Raw genomic sequence first — 23,133 nt, forward strand, 5'->3', positions numbered from 1 at the left:
TCGGGGAAGGCACCGGGGCCGGATGGGTTTCCGGCGGAATTTTATAAAAGGTATGCGGACCTGTTGGGCCCCCTGTTGGTCCGGACCTTTAACGAGGCATGGGAGGGGGGGGCTTTGCCCCCAACTATGGCACGGGCGCTGATTTCCTTGATCCTGAAGTGGGACAAGGACCCTCTGCAGTGTGGGTCATATAGGCCGATCTCGCTGCTAAATGTAGACGCCAAGCTGCTGGCAAAGATCCTAGCCACAAGAATAGAGGATTGTGTGCCGGGGGTCATTCATGCGGACCAGACGGGGTTTGTGAAGGGAAGGCAGTTGAATACAAACGTACGAAGGTTCCTCAACGTTATTATGATGCCGGCTGTGGAAGGGGAGGCGGAGATAGTGGTGGCATTAGATGCGGAGAAGGCCTTTGATAGGGTTGAGTGGGAGTATCTGTGGGAGGTGTTGGAGAGGTTTGGGTGTGAGGAAGGGTTTGTCCGTTGGGTGAGGTTGCTCTATGAGGCCCCGATGGCGAGTGTAGCCACGAATAGGAGGAGGTCGGAGTACGTTCGGCTGTACCGGGGGACGAGACAGAGGTGTCCCCTGTCCCCCTTGCTCTTTGCGTTGGCAATTGAGCCATGGCGTTGAGGGAGTCAAGGAATTGGAGGGGCCTGGTGCCGGGTGGGGAGGAGCATCGAGTGTCGCTTTATGCGGACGACCTGTTGCTGTATGTGGCGGACCCGGTGGGGGGGATGCCGGAGGTGATGAGGATTCTTAGTGAATTCGGGGGCTTCTCTGGGTATAAGCTGAACCTGGGGAAGAGCGAGATGTTCGTGGTGCACCCAGGGATCAGGAGGAGGGGATTGGTAGGCCCCCACTGAAGCAGGCAGGGAAGAGCTTCAGGTACCTAGGAGTCCAGGTGACTGGGAGCTGGGGGGCCCTGCACATGCTGCCCCTTCCCCGTCCATTACCCACTTACGCACCATCGCTGCGTTGGCAGCCCAATAGTACCCACAGAGGTTGGGCAACGCCAGCCCCCCCTATCCCTACCCCGTTCCAGGAACAGCCTTCTCACCCTCGGAGTCCCATGCGCCCACACAAATCCCGTAATACTCCTGTTGACCCTCCTAAAAAAGGCCTTCGGGATAAGGATGGGGAGGCACTGGAACAGGAACAAAAACCTCGGGAGCACCGTCATCTTAACGGACTGCACCCTCCCCGCCAGTGACAGCGGTAACATATCCCACCTATTGAACTCCTCCTCCATCTGCTCCACCAACCTTGTGAGGTTGAGCTTGTGCAGGGCCCCCCAGCTCCCAGTCACCTGGACTCCTAGGTACCTGAAGCTCTTCCCTGCCTGCTTCAGTGGGGGCCTACTCAAAATGGAGAACTGTGACCAGGGGTGTTCCACAGGAATCCGTGCTGGGACCACTGTTGTTTGTGATATACATAAATGATCTGGAGGAAGGTATAGGTGGTCTGATTAGCAAGTTTGCAGATGACACTAAGATTGGTGGAGTAGCAGATAGTGAAGGGCACTGTCAGAGAATACAACAGAATATAGATAGATTGGAGAGTTGGGCGGAGAAATAGCAGATGGAGTTCGATCCGGGCAAATGCGAGGTGATGCATTTTGGAAGATCCAATTCAAGAGCGAACTATACGGTAAATGAAAAACCCTGGGGAAAATTGATGTACAGAGAGATCTGGTTGTTCAGGTCCATTGTACCCTGAAGGTGGCTGTGCAGGTTGATAGAGTGGTCAAGAAGGCATGCGGCATGCTTTCCTTCATCGGAAGGGGTATTGAGTACAAGAGTTGGCAGGTCATGTTACAGTTGTATAAGACTTTGGTTTGGCCACATTTGGAATACTGCGTACAGTTCTGGTCGCCACATTACCAAAAGGATGTGGATGCTTTAGAGAAGGTGCAGAGGAGGTTCACAAGGGTGTTGCCTGGTATGGAGGGTGCTAGCTATGAAGAAAGGTTGAGTAGATTAGGATTATTTTCATTGGAAAGACGAAGGATGAGGGGGGACCTCATTGAACATAGAACAGTACAGCACAGAACAGGCCTTTCGGCCCTCGATGTTGTGCCAAGCTTTGTCCAAAACCATGATCAAGCTATCCCACTCCCTGTCATTCTGGTTGTTCAGTAAAAGTGGAATTCTGTTCAATGCTGGAAGATCAGTGTTACTGGAAGCAGGAAGTAAACACAACAAACCAAAAGAAAAAGAAAAATGCTGGAAATACACATCAGGCCGGACGCTGTGGACAGAAACAGATAATGTTTCACGTTGATGACTTGTTCTAATGAAATGTCACTGCGCAGAAATGCAGGCCCCACCAGTACTGTATACTGTACCCCAGTGTTATACAGTGACAGACCTGTCACCACCAATAGTGTGCCCCAGCATTATACAGTGACAGACCCATCCCCACCAGTACTGTACCCCAGTGTTACACAGTGACAGACCCACCCCCGCCAGTGAGGTCTACAAAATCATGAGTGGTATAGACAGGGTGGATAACAAGAAGCTTTTTCCCAGAGTGGGGGACTCAATTACTAGGGGTCACGAATTTAAGGTGAGAGGGAAAAGTTTAAGGGAGATCTGCATGGAAAGATCTTTACGCAGAGGGTGGTGGGTGCCTGGAAAGCATTGCCGGCGGAGGTGGTAGAGGTGATAGTGTCATTTAAGATGTATCTAGACAGATGCATGAATGGGCAGGGAGCAGAGGGATACAGATCCTTACAAAATAGGCAAAAGTTTTAGATAGGATCTGGATTGGCACAGGCTTGAAGGGCCAAAGGGCATGTTCCAGTGCCGTAATTTTTCTTTGTTCACTTTGTTCTTTGTTCTCAATGGTTGCATCATGATTTAGGAGTTTTGTTCAGAGAAGGGCAAAGTTTTCTGACTCTCATGACTCTTTATTCCACACCAGTTTGAGGCCTAGGGTATTGGGTCCATATATCGCCTTGGTGGCACTGAATAAGACCGGGTATCATGCTGGTCATTGAGGAGTTGCAGCTCCTTAACTTTCTCAGTCCACCATTGGTTCTTGATTTCCCTAGTTCTTCTTTGTATCTTTGCCTTGGCTAATTGACGAGCTCTCATTTTTGCCTTGCTGGTTATGCGGCTTACTCACTCTTCCAACTTCTTCCATCGGGCAGGAGATACAAAAGTCTGAGAACACGCACTAACAGATTCAAAAACAGCTTCTTCCCCGCTGTTACCAGACTCCTAAATGACCATCTTATGGACTGACTTGATCAATACTGCACTCCTGTATGCTTCACCTGATGCCGGTGTCTATGTATTTACATTGTGGACCTAGTGTTGCCCTTTTATGTATTTTCTTTTTATTTTATTTTTATGTACTAAATGATCTGGTTGAGCTGCTCGCAGAAAAATACTTTTCACTGTACCTCGGTACATGTGACAATAAACAAATCCAATCCAATCCAATATCATTTTACCAAGTGCAGAGAGATTTTCTCTTCTTGTCAATTAGGTCTTGGATGGCATGGTTGTTCTCGTCAAACCAGTCTTGGTGTTTCCTGGTCTTGTAGCCGATGTTTTCTTCACAGCTTGAGATGCTGGCTGTTTTCACCTCTTTCCAATTTTCCTCCAGTCCATTAGAATGGACACTGGAGATTTTGGAGAAGACATTGTTGGAAGTTCACTCGCATGCTTGGCTCTTGAACCCGCTCAATGTTGATCTGTTTTCTGAGCTGTTTCTTCAAATTCCACTGCTTCTTGTGGAGTTAGATGGTGATAGAGGAGCAGATGAGTCTATTGTCAGACAACTGCATTGGTCTGGTCATTGCTTTGGTGATGAGGGCATCTTTTGGTCCGGAGATCGGACAATGACAAAGTCGATCATGTGCCAGTGCTTTGATCATGGATGTCTCCAGGAGTCTTCAATTTGTCCTTTTGGTAGAACAGTGCGCTAGAGATGACAAGCTGGTGTCCCATGCATTTGGCGAGCAGGAGAACATCATTGGAGTTGCAATTCCCAACTCCTTCCTTTCCGATCATTCCTTTCCAAATTTGGGAGTCCTTTCCACCCTGGCATTGAAGTCCCCAAGGAGGATGATCTTATCTCCCTTAGGAACATTGGAAAGTATGTGGTGCAGGTAGGGGTAGAAGCCTGCTTTGGACTCAACATTGGCGTCAAAGGTTGGGCTTCAGCATTGCTGATCCACAGCAAATTGCATTTGGGGAGGTCACGAGACACTCGTTGATGCGACATGGAGCTCCAACAGTCGGTTGATGAGTTTGTTCTTGAGGGCAAAACCAAATCCATGCACCCTGGGCTGATCCTCGTGTTTTCTTCTCCAGAAGAAGGTGTAACCACCGCCACCTTCTCTCAGCTGCCGTTCACCTGCTCTTTGGATCTCTTGCAGGACAGTGAGGTCAATGCCCAAATTCACGGGCAACAAGGGCAGTTCTCCATCCCAGTCGATTGTTTTGCTTATTATCCAGGAGGGCTGCACATTCAAGGTTTAACTTTGATTTTCTGACCCCGGTGGATGAGCCTGCTGGATGCAGTTTACCACGTTGGGGACAGAACAGACTATTATTAGGGTTTTTCTAACTCTATCCCCAAGCGGGGTGAGCAGAGTAGACTTTGAAGAGGGTTGCTTAGTCGTGAAGAAAGCTGCCGACGCGCTTTCCTGGTCCTATTCCAAGAGCGAGACGACTGAATCAACCTCGACCACACATGTGTGGTCCAAAGCTAGGGACTTCCACATATAACAGTCCTGTCCCCGTCATCTATCACCGATCACTGTAGGGCTTGTCTGTGTGGGGGTGTGTTGGTTCTTCTCGGTAGACGCTTGGTTCATGACTTCCTTTAACATGGAGGTGCCGTTGCACATCTGCAGACACACGGTTCTTGACGGAGGGTGGGTCCAGTTCCAGCAGTAAGGAGCCTTGATGACTGGAGGTCTCCCTATTCCTGCAACCTTCATCTGCCATCAGGGCCATTGATGCCATACGAGTATCTTCCCCCTGATCCACCGTTAAGGACTTGCTTTAGATAGCGCTTTCTCTGGTTCCTCCCTTCTGACCTTACCATCATGAGTGACCATCATGGGTGACACTGCCAGCTTAAGACTCCTGACAGCATTGCTCTCGGTACCAGTGGAACGTTCAAACTTCTCCACCACAGCAAGCTGGCAATCCAAGGAAAGGACCTGGACAATATCCAGACGTGCTAGGCAATGACCATCTCCATCCAACAAGATCATAATAATCTTCATTATTGTCACAAGTAGGCTTACATTAACATTGGAATGATGTCACTATCAAAAGCCCCTAGTCACCACATTCCTGCGCCTGTTCGAGTACACAGAGGGCGAATTCAGAATGTCCAAATTACCTAACAGCACGTCTTTCGGGACTTAGGGAAGAAACCGGAGCACCCGGAGGAAACCCACACAGACACAGAGAGAATGTGCAGAGTCCACACAGACAGTGACCCAAGCCGGGAATCGGAACTGGGACCCTGGCGCTCTGAAGCACCAGTGGCAGCCACTGTGCTACCGTGCCACCCGAGAGAGAATCTAACCCTAAAGAGAATCTAACCATGGGTCCTTGAGATTCAATAGCATTACAATCACTGGATCCCTCACGATTAATATCATGAGGGTTACCACTGACCAGAAACTGAACTGGACTAGCCACATAAATACTGTGGCTACACGAGCAGGTCAGAAGCTAGGCATCCTGCAGTGAGTAAGTCACCTACTGACTCCCAAATTCTGTCCACCATCGACAAAGGCTGCTCCAACAATGTTCAAGAAGCTTGTCACCATGTAGGACAGATCCTCTGCCACCACTGTCCTACCTTTCCTAAAATCTGTTATATCTGTAAGAACCCTGAGTTCTGAGAAAGGGTCATCAAAAAGCTAACTGTGCCTCTCTCTCCCTTCAGATGCTGCCAGATCAGACAAGTATTTCCAGAATTTTCTGTTTTATCATTTATTTTACTGGTTCTGTTCTATTTTATTTTCAATTTTAAAATGGTTGATATGTACTTAATTATCCGTGGGAAACAGAGGGATTACTGTTTGAACTTGGCATTAATGAAGTATGTGGATTCGGCATTCTAACTGGAACTGTCGCTCAGATTTTTAAAGTCAGCGTTATCTTAATACTCATTAGAAAATCTGTGTCTGCATGTCAAACTGCATCATGTTATTATGCATGGTGTTCCAGAGAGTGTGGTTTGAAACTATTGTTATACTGGAAAGTTGCCTAGCTGTTCATAGAATCATGTTTAAGAATTTTTCGTAAAAGGAGCTGCAATAACTTTTTGCAAAAGGACCTTTTGATCTGTACTGTAGGTATACAGTTCGGTGGTTAATTTGGCACAAACTTGATTAACAGCCCTAACTTCAAAAGAAATTACACTTTAAAAGAACTCTGCGCTGAAGAGAAAGCTCAGTATGGGAAAGGTTTATTAACTATGGAACATCTGGAAGAAACCAGTAACTTGCTGGATTTGTGGTAAAATCAGAAATGTTTTTAGCCCAATGATTGCAAACGATTTTTGAAAGTGTTAACTGATTTTTTTATGAACATGTATTCATTCTTTGGACTCGGTAGTTGCTTCTCATTCTTATTATTTATTTATGTATTTTTTAAAATATTTTTATTGAGGCATTTATGAATATATACATAAAACACAACCAAAACTAAGAAAAGGAGAACAAACAGGAAGTCACATAACCAATAAATAACACCCCACCACTTCCCCCTCTCTGCCGTTCCCCTCCACCCACCCTGCCTCCCTCATTTTTACCCCCTATAACCACCTACCCCACTACTGCTGGCTTCTTAACTATCTTTGAAGAAGTCAATAAACGGGCTGAATCCCCCAATGACCCTCTCAAGTCAAACTTAATCTTTTCCAGTTTCAGGAATTCCACGAGGTCGCTTACCCACACCCCTGGTTTCACCAGCCCCGAGTCCCTCCCTTCCAACAAAATGCGTCTCCGGGCTACCAGGGAGGCAAGACATCGGCCTCTCTCACTCCCTGGACTCCCGGGTCTTCTGACACTCCGAAAATCGCCATTTCTGGACTCAAGACAACCTTCACCTCCAGTATCTCAGACAGAACGTCAGCAAACCCCCGCCAGAATCCCTCCAGTTTTGGACAAGCCCAGAACATGTGGACATGTTTCACGTGTACCCCCGCACACCACCCACACCTGTCCTCCGCCCCCTCATTCTGGCCACCGCCATACGTGGCTATGGACTACTTTAAATTGAATGATGCTAAGCCTTGCAGATGAAGAGGATGCTTTCACTCTTCTCAGAGACTCCTCCCATAACTCAGCCTCCATCTTCCCCCCTCCCAACTCTTTCTCCCACTTCCGTTGAACTTCTCCTATTGTGACACCCTCCCATTCCATCAATTCCTCATAAATTTCCGACAGCTCTGGTTTTTGACACCACATTGCCCTGCAGCCCCAGGGGGAGCAGGTCGGGAAAGGATGGCACCTGTTTCCTAACATAACCCTACACCTGGTTTAGCTCAGTGGGCTGGGTTGTGATGCAGAACAAGGCCAGCAGCGCGGGTTCAATTCCCATACGAGCTGAGAATTCTGAATTCTCCCTCCGTGTACCCAAACAGGCGCCAGAATGTGGTAACGAGGGGCTTTTCACAGTAACTTCATTGCAGTGTTAATGTAAGCCTACTTGTGGCAATAAAGATTATTTATTTTATTATTATTTACCTGTAAGTACTGGAACCTATTCCTGCTGGGCAGGTCATACTCCCCTTCCAGTTCCTCTAGGCTCGAGAAGCTGTCCCCCTGAAATAGGTCCCCAAACAATTCGCTCCCTGTCCGCTGACATTCCTGGAACTCCGTTTCCAGGCCCCCACCGGGGCAAATCTGTGGTTCCCATAGATCGGTGCCCAAACCGAGTCACCCTCCAGCCCCAGGTGCTGCCGCCACTGCAGCCACATCCTCAGGGTTGCCACCATCATTGGGTTCGTGGAGTACCTGGCTGGTGAGAACGACAGAGATGTCGTCAACAGTGCCCGTAAGATAGTGCCCTTACAAGAGGCTGCTACTAACTGCTCCTACACCAGCCCCTCCCCACTACCCAATTCCTAACCATGGCTGTATTTGCTGGCCAGTAGTAGTTCATTAAACCTGGCAGGGTCAGCCTGCACCTAACACCGCCCCCCCCCCCCCCCTCCCCCCCCCCAGCCCGTTCCAGCAGCATCTTCTATTTCCCTGCCGAGACAAACCCTGAAATCAGGGCTTTAATTTTCCTAAAAAAAGGCCTTAGGGATAAAAATCGGAGGTTCTGAAGAACAAATGGAACCTCGGGAGCACCGGTATTTTCACAGTTTGCACCTGCCCTATAAGCGGGAAAACATCCCACCTCTTAAAATCCCCCTTCATCTGCTCAACCAATTGCGCTAAGTTCAATTTGTGCGAATGTTCCCATCACTGCGCCACCTGAATGCCCAAGTGTCTAAAGCTCGTCCCCACCACTTTAAACGGCAGCTCGCCCTACTTCCCCTCCTAGCCCGTTGCTTGAATCAGGAAAACCTCACTTCCCCATGTTTAAGTTATACCTGAAAAACTGGTCGACCTCCTCCAAGATGTTCATAATCCCCCTAATGCCACCCAAACTGGTCCGAAATGTAAAGTAGCAAATCGTCTGCCTATAACGAAACTCTATGCTCTACACACCCAGCACTATCCTTTCCAACTCCTTAATGCTCTAAGTGCCATTGCCAGTGACTCTATCAACAAGGCAAAAAGCAACGGGGAGAGTGGGCATTCCTGCCTTGTCCCACAATGTAATCCAAAATCCCCGAGCTCACCCGATTCGTCCTTACACTTGTTAATGGCGCCCTATATAACAACCGGACCCAATCCACAAACACCTGCCCAAACCTGAACCGTCCCAGAACTTCTCACAAATAGTCCCATTTTACCCGATCAAAGGCTTTCTCTGCATCCATAGCGACCACCACCTCCATCTCCTGTCCCACCAGGAGCATCAGGGGCTGGTTTAGCACTGTGGGCTAAACAGCTGGCTTGTAATGCAGAACAAGGCAGCAGCGCGGGTTCAATTCTCGTACCGGCCTCCCCGAACAGGGGCCAGAATGTGGCGACTAGGTAACAGTAACTCCCCTATCATCCCCAGTACACAGTTAACGATCCGCGAGGCCAAGACCTTTGCCAGCAGTTTGGTGTCCACATTTAGCAGCGAGGTCGGGCGATAAGACCCACACTGCTTCAGGTCCTTATCCTTCTTCAGAATTAAGGATATCCAGGCCTGCGATAGCTTAGAGGGATGCTCCCCCTTCTCCCTCGCCTCATTATATGGCCCTACCAGCAGGAGACGCTGGTCCCCTGAAAGCTTCTTATAAAATTCCACCGGAACCAATCCGGATCTGGGGCTTTCCGTGCCTGCATCACCCCATATCCTCCAGCACCTCCACCAGTCCAATGGGTGCCCTAACCCCTCTACCAAATACTCATCCACTTTGGGGAATTCCAGCCCATCCAAAAAACTCTGCATTTCCCCTCCCCCATTGGGGTCTCTGATTCATATAGCCTCCGAGAAAATTTCTCAAACGCCCCAGACACCCCCACCGGGTCCAGGGCCACCCTTCCCCTCCCATCCTTCACCTTTCCAAACTCCCTCATCACCTCCTGCTTTCTAAGTTGGTGAGCCATCATCCTGCTCACCTTCTCTCCATATTCATACCCCTAGCACTCCTTAACTACCCCCTGCCTTCTCCGTCGGCACCAACCCAAACTCTATCTGGAGTTTCTGTCACTCCAACAAGCCTGCCTCCGGGGCCTCCAAATGTCTCCTATCTACCCACAGGATCTCCTCCACAGCCTTACCATCTCTGTCCACTCCATTTTGTCCCTGTGCACCCCAATCAATATCAGCATCCCCCTGATCACTGCCTTAAGCACCTCACATAGCATGGCAGCTGATACCTCCCCATGTCATGCAGCCCTCACCCGCTCTCACAGCTCCTCTACTAACAGTCCCATGTCTAATCTCCAGTGTGGGCACTGCCCACCCCGATTCACTTGAAAGTCCACCCAGTGCGGCGCATGGTCAGAAACCACGATCGTCAAGTACCTAGAGTAGACAACCCCGCCAGCAGAGTCTTACCCGCCACACAGTAATCAATCCGCAAATACACCCTGTGCACATGGGAGAAGTACGAAAATTCCTTCACCCTTGGTCTCCCAAACCTCTAGGGGTTCACCCCCCCCATGCATCCCATGAACCCCCAGAGCTCTTTCGCAACCGCCAACACCCTCCCCGACCGCGGACACGACCGGTCTAGTCTCAGTTCGATGACCATATTAAAGTCACCTCATAATCAACCGGTGCAAGTCCAGGTCTGGGATCTTCCCCAACACGTGCCTTATAAATTCAATATCATCCCAATTTGGGGCATAATCATTCGCCAAAACCAGTGGCATTCTCTCCAGTTTCCTGCGCACCATCACAAACCATCCTGCCGAATCTGCCACCATGTTGCCCACCTCAAACGCTGCCCACTTATTTATTAGCACCGTCATTCCCCGCGTCTTAAAATCCAATCCCAAATGAAAAATCTGTCCAACACACCCACTCCTCAGCCTAATCTGGTCCCCAATCTTCAAATGCGTTTCCTATAGAAATGCCACATCTGCCTTTAAACTCCTCAGATGTTCGAACATGCGCAAGCGTTTGACTGGCCCATTCAGCCCCCTCAAATTCCATGTGACCAGCCTAGTCGGGGGGGGGGTGACCTTAGGCACTTGAAACACATAGTTTATAGTGATGCGTCCTATGCAAATTTATGTGATGGGGTTTCAAGCGCAGGAGGGTTTATAATTTTCCTTTTGAGGAACAATGGTAAATGTTGCACTCGTGTGTGGGAAACAAAGAAAATAAGGCTAGCGGTTAAAAGCACTTTGGCTGCTGAGATGTTAAGCCTTGTGGAGGCGGTGGATATGGCCTTTTATATATCTCAGATATTGACAGAAATTTGGGGATTAGGGGATTTGGGTAATATACCTATTTAATGTCACATTGACAATAAATCCCTGTGGGAAAATGAGCACTCTACAACATCTGTCAATGAAAAAAGGTTAAGGATAAACATCGCAAGTTTGAAGCAGATGCTGGACAGAGGGGAAATAGCAAAAATTAAATGGGTTGACAGTAGCTATCAATTGTCAGACTGTTTTACAAAAAGAGGGGCTAGCTCACAGAAACTTTTGGATATTGTTAATGAAGGGTGCCTGTTTCTGTGACTATCTTTTATTCTTCCAATGAAAAACAAAGGGGGAAAATTGTGTGTGTTTTTGAGTTTCTTGTAATTTTGTTTTCACCTAATTATTTTTTTTTCTCAAAGGAAGGGGAGACTGTTAAGTAATGGGTTAAGAGACTTTCCAATTAGCTGTCTCTTATGTTAAGTATCCAATAATTGACAATGATATGTAAAGGGGCTTCAGGAGGCCTTTGTGTCAGGTGATGTGATGTTAGAGTTTTGTGCAGAATCTGTTGAAGTAAATTACAGGTGTTTGTGGAAAAGGAGCAGAACCTTTGACTCTTTATACAATAGCAGCTAAACGTATAACAGACAACCTCAAAGCAATGGCAAGTGGCTCAATTGCGAAGGCAAACAAAAGTAGAGACAATGGTCACCCTTTGTTTTGTATTTCTGTTCAGTTAGAAATAACCTGAGCTCAGGGCATTAGTGCATACACTTGCGGTGGGGGCCATATACAAAAGCCTAATCCATGAAATAAATTTTGTCCCAAAGCCAAACCACTCAAGGATCTCATAGAGGTACGCCTATTCAATCCTATTGAATGCCTTCTCCGCATCCATCAATATAATCACCTTTGGCTCGGTCCCTAAGGAGGGCGATAAACACAACATTTAACAATCTCCTAATGACTGACAACTGCCAGCCATTAACAAATCCAGTCTGCCAGATTTATGCTCGGACTTGCACACCATTACTTTTGTCATGAGTGCATCCCAGCAGTATTTAAACAGAGCATCTCGTCTTTCCTCCAGGTGCCCCTTTTCCCCAACGAGTCAGGGAGACATCTTTGACATCCAAGGGAAGAAAGGGAATGAACCAGACATCCTGAGGGCATCCATCCAGGACACCAGAGGACACCTTCAATGGTGTTTGTTTGGTATTTTCAACAGCCTGCATTCTCAATTTGTCCTATTATCTGTGAATGTATACAATTGAGCAATCAATGGTAGTTCCCATGGGCTGATCTTCCTCCATATACAAGGCAGGAATGCAGTCCCGAGTCCTATACATTTCTTTAGACTGCATAGTATTCCAAAGCTACCCTTTGCTGGATGATATCATCTTGGACGATGACAAGTGGCTGAGCTTTCATCTTGGACGATGACAAGTGGCTGAGCTTTCCCCTCAGCGCTTTTACAATGAGGGTCTTAATTCAGGTCAAAAGACCAAAGTTCCAGGAGTCACATAGAACATAGAACATAGAACAGTACAGCACAGAACAGGCCCTTCGGCCCTCAATGTTGTGCCGAGCCATGATCACCCTACTCAAACCCACGTATCCACCCTATACCCGTAACCCAACAACCCCCCCTTAACCTTACTTTTATTAGGACACTACGGGCAATTTAGCATGGCCAATCCACCTAACCCGCACATCTTTGGACTGTGGGGGGAAACCGGAGCACCCGGAGGAAACCCACGCACACAGGGGGAGGACGTGCAGACTCCACACAGACTCAGCCTTGTGTCAGTTGTCCTCCAGCGGACTTGACAATAACTATGGACACCCAGTCCTTGGACTTCCGTGCTGACTGCAGGCATGTTGCCTTGAATGACATAGTCAATGCATTGGGACATGCCTCTATAAGGATCAAATGCCAATTAAGATCATTTACACTGCAACACCCATAAGTAATGGATTCTCACCTTGCTGAGCACATTAGTAAAGGAGCCAAGCTCCTTTATTGTGCATTAGATCCTCAAGTCATGCACTCAGCTCAAATTGCTCTCCATGATTTGAGCAGGGGGGTTACAGGGTTCTCCTCAAATGGCCAAGAATTGCTGTGCTGAACTCCTCCTACACATCCTGAGACATCCCCATCTCCACCGATGACTTTCTAGCTTGTTTTCAAACTGCATCATTGTAAGGTGAGCTCAATAATGATGCTGCTGGCCTTTGCCTTGGAGATCAGCTTCTAATATCCCCCATTACCTAACACGTCCCTCCCAATCTCTTCCATACTCACCGCCTACTAATTCCTCTTCTATCCAGCCTCCCGCTGTTATTCTTAAACCCATCATTATCCAAGTGGCTATTCCTGTTCTTTCCCCAAAATCCTTTAGTATTGATGTCCCCATATCCTTTTGTCAACTTGGTCCCTCCCATTCTCAAAAACACATGCACCGTGACTTTTCAGGATTCCCCTCACTGGTATTGCTTCTCATGTCCACCCTTGGCTCCTCGTGTGACACAGGCATCCTAAATTCCTCAGCAACACTCTTAAAAGGTAGCCAAAAGTACTACCCATTTGTCTTGAAGTTGCTAATGAAGCTTGCCAGGTGCACAACACTTGCATACAGTTGGAAAACAAACCATTCTAATTATTCGCTGGCGAGACACTTAATATGGAGGGGTAACAAAATTCCGGCGAGTTGGCTTTTTAATGAGAATTCATGACATGCACATGTGGTTCCTAACATGGATCATAATGAAACTTGACCTGCCTTTAAACAGCCATCAAAGTCAGGGGGAACAAAATTCCAAACTAATCTCACTCTGGCAGGAAGTTAGTTTTTTTCAATGATACTAAATTTACTGCCCCTGTCTGCCATAATTCCTGTCACTGGCAAGATTGGAAAACTCCACCCATGGTGTTTCATTAATGGAAATACAAATGTATTGTTAAAATATGCTTGTGAGACTCATTGAAAAATTTATCTTAAAGGAAAATTTCAGATGTTAATTCTTACCTTATTTCCATCACTCGTGGCTGCTCCTGCCACCATACCCGTTGATGCTGCTTAATCAGCGTATGTTCCTTGTTAAAGTTTGCTGTTTGTAAGATTTTTTGAATCTATATTTATAATAAAAAGATTAAATCAGTAAGTTTCCCTCATTGGTCAATGAACAAAGCGCACTGGGTACTGAGCAAATCAAGAAGTTCTGATCGGTGCTAAATTATCTGACCTCAAGCAACAGTAAGAACTTTGCAATTGGCAAGGGAAGGGGAGAAAAAGTGTCAGCCAAGCTTTTGTCTTTAACCATCCATTTGTGAAGCTTTAATATGTGAGCATTAGTTGAGGCCAGAATCACGCACAACCATGATACTCCAACATGGTCAAATGGCTTATTGATCTTTAATGTCAAAGCACTCAGACATGAAGAATAGTGTCATGTGAGGCAGGCATGAAGATATTGGGAGGGACTTTCCGTCCCGGTTTTCGCAGGGCTGGACCGACAATGGGGGTGGAAAAACTGGTGGGAACCCAAAATTGAGTTTCGCGCTGACATAAAAGCATGGCTCAATTAGCCTCCCCCCCCCCCCCCCCCTCCTCCTGTGATGTAGTGAGAATCCCAACATTCAACGTCAGGAAGCCCATTACAATAAATTGACATCTAATTTTCAATTCCCCCCCACCCCCCGTTACATGACACTGATGTGAATTAAGACAGTCACAGTCATGCACCTGGCGAGCAGAAACTGTCAGAGGAGTTCAGGTATTCTGGTGAGCGCATCATTCAGGGGGTTTCGACAGCCGGAAAGTCGGAGGACTCAAAGACCACGGAGAGGATAAAACTTTTTATTGTTCGCTCTTGAAAGTTTAAATTAAAAAAATATATATCTTTGGGTCTTCACGACATACGTGGCCGAGATGCTGGGCAACTTAGTGCGGAGGAAAACTTTCCCCAACCCACCAGATATGGACAGAGCACACAGGTCATTGCGCCCGAAATCCAAGGCCGGGGATCAACCGAGGGCAGTTACAGCGAAACTGCACTGATACCAAGACAGGGAAGCAATCCTGCGGTGGACCAGACAAAACAAAATCTGCCAATGGGAAGGACACAACATTAGGGTTTACCTTGGGGCAGACCTAGCCAGGAAACGGGCCAAATTTAATAACGCGAAAGCAGCCCTTTACAAGAACGATTTACGTTTTGGTATGCTGTACCCAACGAAACTCTGGGTCACATACCAGAACATAGAGTACTGCTTCACAGCCCCCGCCGAAGCAAACAAGTTTGTAGAGGAACGCGGGCTGGAAAACCGACAGCAAGGGTAGAAATAAGTGGCCTCTGGCAAGGGGCAACAGCACGCCGACGGGGTGGGAGGGGAGGCGCAACTCCTAGCCTCCCCCCCCCCCCCCCCCACCCATAGAGAGCGCACCCTGAACAAGAAGCAAACCACTAGCCAAGGGACTGCTTCAGGTGGGAGACCATGGCCCAGCACGAGAGAACGAGAGTAGCGGAGAAGGGAGAGCAAGCGAGAGGAGCGCAGGGTAAGATGGGGGAAGAACGGGCAGAAAACCGTAGAGATCGGGCAAGGGAGAAGCGAGACAGTAACTCCCGGGAGGGGGGTCACTGCACTAGCAGGAAAGCTAGCGCTGGAGACATGCAAAAAACAGGGCCACGTTGCGCACCCAACAGGGGGGACGGCGCCAGGCGGGGGTGGGGGGAACGACTCAACAGAGGCGGGAGAGCAAAGAGGATAGGAACAGGGGAAAGAGGCGCAGCACGGTAGCATTGTGGATAGCACAATCGCTTTACAGCTCCAGGGTCCCAGGTTCGATTCCGGCTTGGGTCACTGTCTGTGTGGAGTTTGCACATCCTCCCCGTGTGTGCGTGGGTTTCCTCCGGGTGCTCCGGTTTCCTCCCACAGTCCAAAGATGTGCAGGTTAGGTGGATTGGCCATGATAAATTGCCCGTAGTGTGTCCAAAATTGCCCTTAGTGTTGGGTGTGGTTGCTGGGTTCTGGGGATAGGGTGGAGGTGTTAACCTTGGGTAGGGTGCTCTTTCCAGGAGCCGGTGGCAGACTCGATGGGCCGAATGGCCTCCTTCTGCACTGTAAATTCTATGAAATTCTATGAAAGGGGTAAACAGGAAGGGGGATAAGGGGGGAATAAGGGGGGAGAAAGGAAGGGATTGGTGGGGGGGGGGGGGCACAGGGAATGAGAGACAAACAAGGCTAGAAAGAGAACAGGAATAAGGCTACAAAATGCCATAACCAAGGGTTCGGAACAAGGAATCACTGCAAGCAACCACCCAGTACGGTCTCTGGGCGAAGGGAGACCCCGGAGTGCAGGGGACCACCCATGTGGTGGACGCACAGTGGGCGGCCATGTTGGATGCCCCCTGGACAAAGGGAGACCTCAGAGTGCAGGGGCAGATCCGTGTGGCGGATGCAACGTTGGCGGCCATGTTGGGTTCCCCTGGACAAAGGGAAATCCCGGAGCGCAGGGACCCGACCGCATGGGGAGAGCAGTGACGGCGGCCATCTTGGACGGCCCCCAAACAAAGGGAAACCCTCCGGTGCAGGGGCGCGTACAAAAGATAAGTATGATTAATCTCACAGAAATGGGGGGACAGAAGCCCCCCACCAGGATAGTCACCTGGAACGTAAGGGGACTCAACGGCCCAGTGAAAAGATCCAGAGTGGGAACTCTGCTCGTGCATGGAGTCAGAGAAATAGGAGAGGGGTTGAATGAATACTTTTCTTCAGTGTTCACCAAGGAGAGGAGCCATGTTTTTGAGGATGAGAGTGTGATACAGGCGGGTAGGCTGGAGGAGGTAGATGTTCTGAGGAAGAATGTTTTAGCAATTTTGAAAAACCTAAGGGTCGACAAGTCCCCTGGGCTACATGGGATATATCCAAGGATTCTTTGGGAGGCAAGGGATGAGACTGTAGAGCCTTTGGCTTTGATTTTTGGGTCCTCACTGTCCACGGGATAGTGCCAGAGGACTGGAGAATGACAAATGTTGTTCCTCTGTTCATGAAAGGGAATAGGAATGACCCTGGTAATTATAGACCGTTTAGTCTTACTTCGTTGGTTGGTAAGTTAATGGAAAAGGTCCTGAAGGATAGGATTTACAATCATTTGGAAAGATGCAGCTTAATCTGGGATAGTCAACACGGATTCATGAAGGGTAAGTCTTGCCTCACAAATTTGATTGAATTCTTTGAGGAGGTAACTACGTGTGTAGATAAAGGTAGAGCAGTTGATGACGTATACATGGATTTTAGTAAGGCGTTTGATAAGGTTCCCCATGGTCGGCTGATGAAGAAAGTAAGGAAGTGTGAGATAGAGGGAAATTTTGCCAATTGGATAAGTAACTGGCTATCACATAGAAGACAGAGGGTGGTGGTGGATGGAAAATTTTCAGACTGGAGACCAGTTACCAGCGGTGTACCATAGGGATCAGTGCTGGGTCCTCTGCTATTTGTGATTTTTATCAATTACTTGGAGGAGGGGGTTGAAGGGTGGGTCAGTAAATTTGCTGATGACACCAAGATTGGTGGAGTAGTGGATGAGGTGGAAGGCTGTTGTAGGCTGCAAAGAGACATTGATAGGATGCAGAGCTGGGCCGAATAATGGCAGATGGAGTTTAACCCTGATAAGTGCGAGGTGATTCATTCTGGTGGAAAAACTTTGAATGCGGATTACAGGGTCAACGTCAACGGCAGAGTTCTGAGGAATGTGGAAGAACAGAGAGATCTTGGGGTTCATGTCCACAGATCTCTGAAGGTTGCCACTCAAGTGGATAGAGCCGTGAAAAAGGCCTATAGGGTGTTAGCGTTTAATAACAGGGGGCTTGAGTTTAAGAGCCACGGGGTTATGCTGCAACTGTACATGATCCTGGTGAGACCACATTTGGAGTATTGTGTGCAGTTCTGGTCACCTCATTATAGGAAGGATGTGGAAGCATTGGAAAGGGTGCAAAGGAGATTTACCAGATGCTGCCTGGTTTGCAGGATAGGCCTTATGAGGAAAGATTGAGGGAGCTAGGGCTTTTCTCTTTGGAGCGGAGGAGAATGAGAGGCGACTTATTAGAGGTCTATAAGATGATGAGGGGGATAGAGTGGACGTTCAGAGACTATTTCCTCAGGTGGATGTAGCTGTTACAAGAGGGCATAACTATAAGGTTTAGGGTGGGAGATATAGGAGGGATGTCGGAGGTAGGTTCTTTACTCAGAGAGTGGTTAGAGTGTGGAATGGACTGCCTGCTGTGATAGTGGAGTCGGACACTTTAGGAACTTACAAGCGGTTATTGGATAGGCACATGGAGCACACCAGAATGACAGGGAGTGGGATAGCTTGATCTTAACCTGTGCCACACCTCAAAGAATTTCCTGCTCCAACAGCTCCCTTCTTCTTGACCCTCTCCTAGTTCGTGGATCACACCAGAGGACTTACACCTTCTCCTGGCACTCCTACAACTCTTTTCATCTAAAATTCCCACCCCTCAGCTGGGGAAGGACTGCAAAATTCCACCTTGAGTGGGAGCTACCAAATATGCGATCGCTCCCTCCATAGCCGCCACCGGGCGACGTCCTAACAACTTATTTTATGGGATTTTTATGTTAAAGGTTCTATATAAATGTAAGCTGTTGTAAAACATTGTTTTAATTTAACATTTACAAAACCAAAAGTTGCAAGCTGCAAAGAGGGTTACAAACACAACTGCTTGCAAGTAGTCACTAGGTTTGAGCAGATATAGCACATGCCTAGATCTGACAATGTAATTGGAAAGACATCTGGGAATTTAGTTGTTACTATCTGAAGTTAAGACATTTTTTACCCTTCACCTCTGTTATGTCTACTTTCTACTGTTATATCTGGTCATGCAGAAAGTTTTATGATTTGCTCCTAGGCTTCCATCAATGATAGTTTGAGCACAAGAAAAAATATGAGGGCTTTCCAGGATAACTCTCATGTCATTCTTCCCTGATAAACCTTTTTTGGGAAATTGTCCAGCCTTTCCTCAGCTCTCTTTCACCTCAACAACACAAATTAAATCTGGAACTCAGCGGGTTAGGGCCATCAAATTTGCTTCCAACACTCCACTACAGAGTGCATTAGTGCTCTACACAATTACACCCTCATTACTATAAATTGACTTTTTAAAACCTTCCCATTATAAAAAGTACAAAATATAATATTTTATCCAATATATATTTTAATATCAACATGTTATTGAAACTGCTAATACATTTTGCTTATCAGAGTTAAAGGTCACACAAAACATTGATAATCTGTTGGCATTGAATCAGGAATTGGTATGGATCACTGCATTGCACATAGACGTATTGTTGAAAGTAAACCATGTGTGGAAGATTCTATTAATCCCTGAAAATAGCTACTCAGCATTGTATGCAAAAATATGCCCACACCAACTGACTAGCTCTGTAAACTGGAATTATACAGTAATTAAATTTGCAGTTTTATTTAAACAACCAAAGGATCAAATTTATAGTCAGAATTTTACATAACTCAGGCAGGCATGTGCCCAACCTGGAAGCACGTGAAATTGCGCAGGAAGATGTCAGGCGCACATCATGATATTATCGCACACTTGTGATATTTTGTTCGACAGACATGTGCAAAAGTTGGAAGCACACCCGCTGGCAATCAGGCAGAAAATTTAGCCCATTAAGGGGCCAAATTAATGCAATTTTACGTGGCCCATCTGCTTTTATGGTTGGCCGATTGGCCAAGTGGCCTTTATGTTTTAGCTGCAACCTCGATCCAGGGTGGGGTGAAATGTCAGGGCCAAAATAAAATTACAAAAGGTGTCTGGGTACTGAGGTTTGAGCTTGAATGTTCTGCCTAGATATTCTTTCCAGTTTTCCTTCATTGCAATTTACATTTTACAGGTCTGCAGCTCCCTGACACAGCTTTGCAGCGGCTGTCCCATGAGGGGGTACATTAGAAGTGCCAGCCCACGTCCTCCTTTTCCTCTGTGCCCAGCCTCTTCCCAACTTCCTCAGCACCTCTGAGCCTTTCCCTGTGCCAGTTTCATGCTGGCTGTCCATTAATTGGCCATCAGAGTGAAAGTGCCTTCCGGAGCCAAACCTGCATTTCGTGCCCAATTCTGAGGCCCATCAAGTATGCACCCCCAATGGGCATAAAAATCAGGCCTGTGTTACCTACTTTATAAAGGCTTTTATTTATTATGTTTTTTCCCCTGCTCTATGAGAAAATGCAGGAATGACCTACTACCATGGCTCTACAAATATTAATTTTGAACCATTCATAAGAAGGTGCACAAGTACACCATTGTTTGACTTGTCCTTTGGATTTTCCTTCTGGTTGGCAACTCGTCCTGACATGTAAGCTTGGATAAATGATTGGGTGGCAAACCCAAATTCAGTCACAGTATGAAAGGATGTATTTTCCAATTAATACCTTGAAGTATGATCACAAAGTTTTCAATTTTTTTTATTCGTTCATAGGCCGTGGGCATTACAGGCTGTGCCAGCATTTATTGCCCAAGCCTAATTGCCCTTGTGGGGCAGTTAAGAGTCAACCACATTGCTTTGGTCTGGAGTCACATGTAGGTCAGACCAGGTAAGGACAGCAGATTTCCTTCCCTAAAGGACATTAGTGAATCAGATGGGTTTTTATGACAATCGGCAATGGTTTCATGGCCATCATTAGACTGTTAATTCCAGATTTTTATTGAATTCAAATTTCAACGTCAACAGTGGCGGGATTTGAACCTTGGTCACTACTCTGGGTCTCTGATTTATTAGTCCAGTGACAATACCATTACGACACCGCCTCCCCGTATCAGAAGTTGTTTTTCCTAAACCAATTAAGTTTGTAAAAGTTCAATACATTAATGAATATTCTTTATTATTATTGTTACAAGTAGGTTTACATTAACATTGCAATGAAGTTACTGTGAAAATTCCCAAGTCGCCACACTCCAGCACCTGTTTGGGTACACTGAGGGAGAATTCAGAATGTCCAATTCACCTAACAGCACGTCTTTCAGGACTTGTGGGAAGGAACTCCGCGGAGCACCCGGAGGAAATTGAACAGATTATTGAATAAACTTATAAGAGCATCAAAAATTTTATATGCTTATGCCTGAAGGTTGGCACTGCGGACAAGGTGACTCATACACTATCATAATCTATGCTCAATTCCCAAATAATCATATTAAAAGTTGACCTGCTCATATCAATTTTGTCAGATTTCAAATTACTTTCAATGTCGGACTTGCATGAAAAAATGGATGATAGGATTAGGTGAAAGAGTAGAACAACTCAAAGAAGCATTTCATTTTATACATTAAAAACTTCAAAAATATATTGAACAGTTGGTCCAGAGCAAATCCATTAGAAAGAAAGTAGAAATAACTGAAAATAGTCATTATTGGAACATGGTTAAATCATGGGTGGCACGGGAGCACAATGGTAAGCACTGTTGCTTCACAGCGCCAGGGACCCGGGTTCGATTTGCGGCTTGGGTCACTACCTGTGCAGGGTCTGCACGTTCTCCCTGTGTCTGCGTGGGTTTCCTCCGGGTGCTCCAGTTTCCTCCCACAAGTCCCGAAAGACGTGCTGTTAGATGAATTGGACATTCTGAATTCTCCCTCTGTGTACCCGAACAGGTGCCGGAATGTGGCGACTGGGGGCTTTGCACAGTAACTTCATTGTAGTGTTAAAGTAAACCGACTTGTGACAATAAAGATTATTACTATATCATAAGGTATTTTGAAAGGCTTGGGTTTCCATGGATGGTGGGAACTGGAGTGCATAGTTGACATGGATGATAACGTTATGATTTAACATATTAAGTTTCATTTGGTTTTATTCATAATTTGAAATTGGTTGTGTGTGCTCCTTTAAAAAAGGAGCACTTGCTTTAATTGATTTTGAATCAATATTCAAAATTGGCTGTTAAAAGATAGGGAAACCTGTAGAAGATGCTATTACAACAATAGTAAAAGGAGGTATAAGCAAAGAAAAGAATGGTGTACTCATAACGATTTTAAATTGATATGCATATGTAATGTATAAGGGAAAGCTATCAGCAGAGACGCTGCTGCCTCAGGGCGCCAAGGACCCAGGTTTGATCCCGGCCCGTGTCACTGTCCGTGTGGAGTTTGCACACTCTCCCCGTGTCTGCGTGGGTCTCATCCCCACAACCCAAAAAGATACACATGGCAGGTGGATTGGTCACGCAAAATTGATCCTTAATTGGAAAATAAAATTGGGTTCTCTAAATTGACATTTTTAAAAAATCAGCAGGGATCCAATTGAATTGAAAAATAAGAGAGAACTTAAATTGCAGTGGAATTGTCTTTCGGCCTCTTGCTAATGATCAAATGTATGAATTCAGAGATTAGAGAGGTTTTTTAGCACAGGTGGAATTGTTTTAATGGATAATTTAATTTTTATTTAGATTGAGAAATGCGGAGTAGCTCAAGTCAGTGACTAAGCATTTTTTAGTCGATTAGAGAGACCCAACAGGCACTTCCGGTGGTGCAATGTGGGAGGGGAAGTTGGCTCCCCTGGAAATCTGACCTTACTACCTTTTTTCCTGACGCCACAGATTTTTAATTTACTGAAAAAATTCTGAAATTATCTGGATAGCATTCCCTCATTCTTATGATGCTCAGGAGAGGCAATGACGCAAAATAATCAACCCGAATTTCAACGATAGGCTCAAACTCTGAAGCCTCCCACTTTTCAACTGGAGCTAAGGTGATGACAGCAGTTTCTTCTCCAGCCATTCCACTAACGGCTGAAGCACTCAGCAGAATTTAGGCTGTTGAACTCGAAAAATATCAACTATGCTTGTTTTCGGATCTTAAAAGAACGATCAAGGAGGCCTTGACCCCTATTCGTTCAGTTCTCGAGATCACCAGCCAGACCATTGAGGCACAAGAGGTCACAATCAAAGACATAGAAACTGCATTGTCTGGCCACATTGATAGGATCACCTCTTGGGGTCTGACCTTGCTGCTGGTGATCAAGGATAACAGGACATTAACATGAAAGCTGGACAACCTGGAGTACAGATCCAGAAGGCAAAATGTTTGTGTTGTAGGGTTACTGGAGGGGATAGAAGGCTGCACCTCTACTCAGTTTTTCTCAG

General features: G+C 46.6%; 1 protein-coding gene across 8 annotated transcripts in view; it reads right to left on the reverse strand.

Moving 5' to 3' along the window:
* LOC119961961 (coiled-coil domain-containing protein 148-like) overlaps nt 1–23,133 on the reverse strand; it is a 226,336-nt gene that overhangs the window by 154,880 nt on the left and 48,323 nt on the right. For all 8 annotated transcript variants that reach the window (XM_038789596.1, XM_038789599.1, XM_038789597.1 and 5 more), the window contains exon 4: nt 13,996–14,099. In XM_038789596.1, coding sequence (XP_038645524.1) covers nt 13,996–14,099 — 104 coding nt within the window. The remainder of the gene's footprint in view (nt 1–13,995; nt 14,100–23,133) is intronic.

The sequence above is a fragment of the Scyliorhinus canicula genome, chromosome 2 (assembly GCF_902713615.1).
Source record: "Scyliorhinus canicula chromosome 2, sScyCan1.1, whole genome shotgun sequence".
In the NCBI taxonomy this organism is placed as follows: Eukaryota; Metazoa; Chordata; class Chondrichthyes; order Carcharhiniformes; family Scyliorhinidae; genus Scyliorhinus; species Scyliorhinus canicula.